Raw genomic sequence first — 2,896 nt, 5'->3', positions numbered from 1 at the left:
CTAGCGAGGCCATGAAAACTCCTTACATCCTTGATGTTTTGAGGAATAGGCCATTCCCTAATAGCATCAATTTTGGAGGAGTCGACTTTAACTCCTTGGGAGCTAATAACAAAGCCTAGAAAAACTACTTGCTCCATGCCAAAAATGCACTTCTCTAAATTAGCAAACAATGATGCCTCCCTTAAAGCTTGAAGAACACTCCTAAAATGCATGCAATGATCATTTAGAGACACACTATAAATGAGAATGTCATCAAAATAGACCACTACATATTTGCCTATGAAAGGTCTTAAAACATGATGCATGAGACGCATGAATGTGCTAGGAGCATTAGTCAAACCAAAAGGCATGACAAGCCACTCATATAGTCCAAATTTGGTCAAGCGGTTTTCCATTCATCCCCTTCTTTGGTTCGAATTTGATTATATCCGCTTTTAAGATCAATTTTGGAAAATATAGTGGATCCATGAAGCTCATCTAATAAATCATCTAACCTAGGAATGAGATGCCTATACTTAATGGTGATGTTATTAATGGCCCTACAATCTGTGCACATGCACCGTGAACCATCTTTCTTAGGAACAAGTATGACCAGCATAGCACATGGACTCATGCTATCTCGAACCCACCCTTTGGACAAAAACCCCTCTACTTGTCTTTGTATTTCTTGGGTTTCCATGGGATTTGTTCTATAGGCTGGACGGTTTGGAAGAGAAGCTCCTGGTATAAAATCAATTTGGTGCTCAATTCCTCTAATAGGTGGTAAACCTTTTGGAGGATCTTGAAACACATCGTGGAACTCCTCTAGCAAACTATCGAGCTTGGAAGACTTAATAGCAGGAGTGGATGTAAGACATTGGAATGGAACAACACAAAAAATAGGCTCCCTTTTTCCAATAACTTTAATTACCTCTTTATGAGAGATGAGGAGATTATTCTTGACCTTCTCCTTTTCTACACCTCTCTTGGACTTCATGATGAGGTGGTCCTCATGTATTTCCTTTGGAGTGAGATGTTTTAATATGACCTTGCGCCCTTGGTAAGTGAATGACATCCTATTAGTAAGACCATCATGTTGAACATTTCTATCAAATTGCCATGGTCTTCCTAATAGAATGTGAGTGGCTTCCATGGGTACAACATCACAAAGAACCTCATCTTGATACTTGCCAATAGAAAAGGAAATATGGACTTGCTTATTGACCNAGATTTCACCCTCCTCACTTAACCATTGAAGCTTGTATGGCTTGGCATGTGCAATAGTGGGTAGCTTGAGCTTGTCCACTACGCGTGTGCTAGCCACATTAGTGCAACTTCCCCCGTCTATGATCATGGAGCAAACCTTGCTAGATATAAGACATCTAGTGTGAAAAATATTTTCTCTTTGAGTTGTGTCAAAGTCCTTGTGGACTTGACCTTAGAGACGTCTTATAACTAGTAGGTCACCATCAAATGGAACCTTGTACTCATCTTCACTAGAGGAAGAAGAAGAGTGAGAAGTGTGTGAAGGTGAAGAAGGAGGAGAGTCATCGGTGAGAACCTCTTCTCCTCAAATGCACATTGCCCTCTTGTTTGGGCATGCAGATGCAATGTGACCATGACCTAAGCACTTAAAACATTTGACTTGACTAGGTCGTGTTGGTGACTTAGGTTTAGAAGAAGAAAGCGCAGGGTTAGTAGAAGACGGCCAAGATTTTTGAGGAATCTCTCTAGAAACATCCTTTTCTTTGTCCCTTGATGATTTTAAAAATTATCTTTTGAATAAGTGGAAAATTTGTTGCGGTTGGACTCTTTTCTTAAAATTTGTCTCTCTACTTTCATAGCCCGATGTACCACAACATCTAAATCCTCTTCATCATGGAGCTCTACAACATCTTGGATGTTTCTATTGAGTAAGCCGTTGGAGCTTAATCAGGAGGTCCCTATGATAGTATGGAGGTACGAATCGCTGGTACAACAAGCACCGAAAATGTTCCCAAGAGCTCGCGGGTGAGCCCCTGGTAATGTTCATCCTAGTTAGCCATTGCATGGCGTATCCCTCTAAGGCTAAAGTAGCTAACTTTACACGCAAATATCCATCTACATCATACAAATTAAAAACTTGTTCTACTATAGCCTCTATTTATACAAAACAAATAAGCAAGGTTCACACGCTTAAATCTAATGATGATCAAGCTCAATTCAGTACACAAACATGGAGATGTAAAAATACTCTTAGCTATGCAATTTCAGAAAATTACTCTAGAAAACTCCTAAAGAGGAACAAACATATGACTCAATTCAAAGCTAGCAAGCAAGAAAAGACATATAAAATCCAGCCAAGACAAGAAATTAAACTTGGAGCAACAAACAAAAGGAAATAGGACACCTACTTGTTGAAGACCTCCAATAGCATTGTTGCTGTTTGAAGAAATGTCTACTTGCACAAGGCTCTGGACAGCCACGGTTCAGCCCCTCCAAGCACTGATTTGAAGTCTTTAATCCTTGCTTAAGAGTGTTGGGAGTGTGTAGCAACGTCCAGTGAGTAATTCCAACCACCACAAAGTTCAAACAGCCAACAACACAGCAAAACAATGGAGTATTAATTCAACAGCAGAATACTGGATGAACACAGTGGAGAAAAAAATTTATTGGGAACAGAACACAACGAATTTTAACAAAGTAAAAATTGTACATGAAACTAGACATCCAGAAAAAACTTTTAAAAAAAACTTCACTCAATTTGGATAAGAAATGAGTTCAAACGAAATCATACAAGTTAACACAAAAATAACGCTGATGCTGGGCGGAAAAAAAATTGGCTGAGCGAAAATGAACTCTTATAAGCTATTCTACTCTAGCATGCAATTCCTAAGAAGATCAAAAACCTAAAGGCTCATGATACCACATGATGGGG

General features: G+C 39.2%; 1 protein-coding gene across 1 annotated transcript; it reads right to left on the bottom strand.

Moving 5' to 3' along the window:
• Positions 1 to 379: 379 nt before the first annotated feature.
• LOC111241596 lies at positions 380 to 1,333 on the bottom strand. Its single transcript, XM_022780271.1, has one exon. The coding sequence runs from the start codon at positions 1,331 to 1,333 to the stop codon at positions 380 to 382; it is 954 nt and encodes a 317-aa protein (XP_022635992.1).
• Between the last annotated feature and the right edge of the window lie 1,563 nt (positions 1,334 to 2,896).

Source organism: Vigna radiata, chromosome 5, assembly GCF_000741045.1.
Source record: "Vigna radiata var. radiata cultivar VC1973A chromosome 5, Vradiata_ver6, whole genome shotgun sequence".
NCBI lineage: Eukaryota > Viridiplantae > Streptophyta > Magnoliopsida > Fabales > Fabaceae > Vigna > Vigna radiata.
This window is presented reverse-complemented; position numbering and strand designations above follow the sequence as displayed.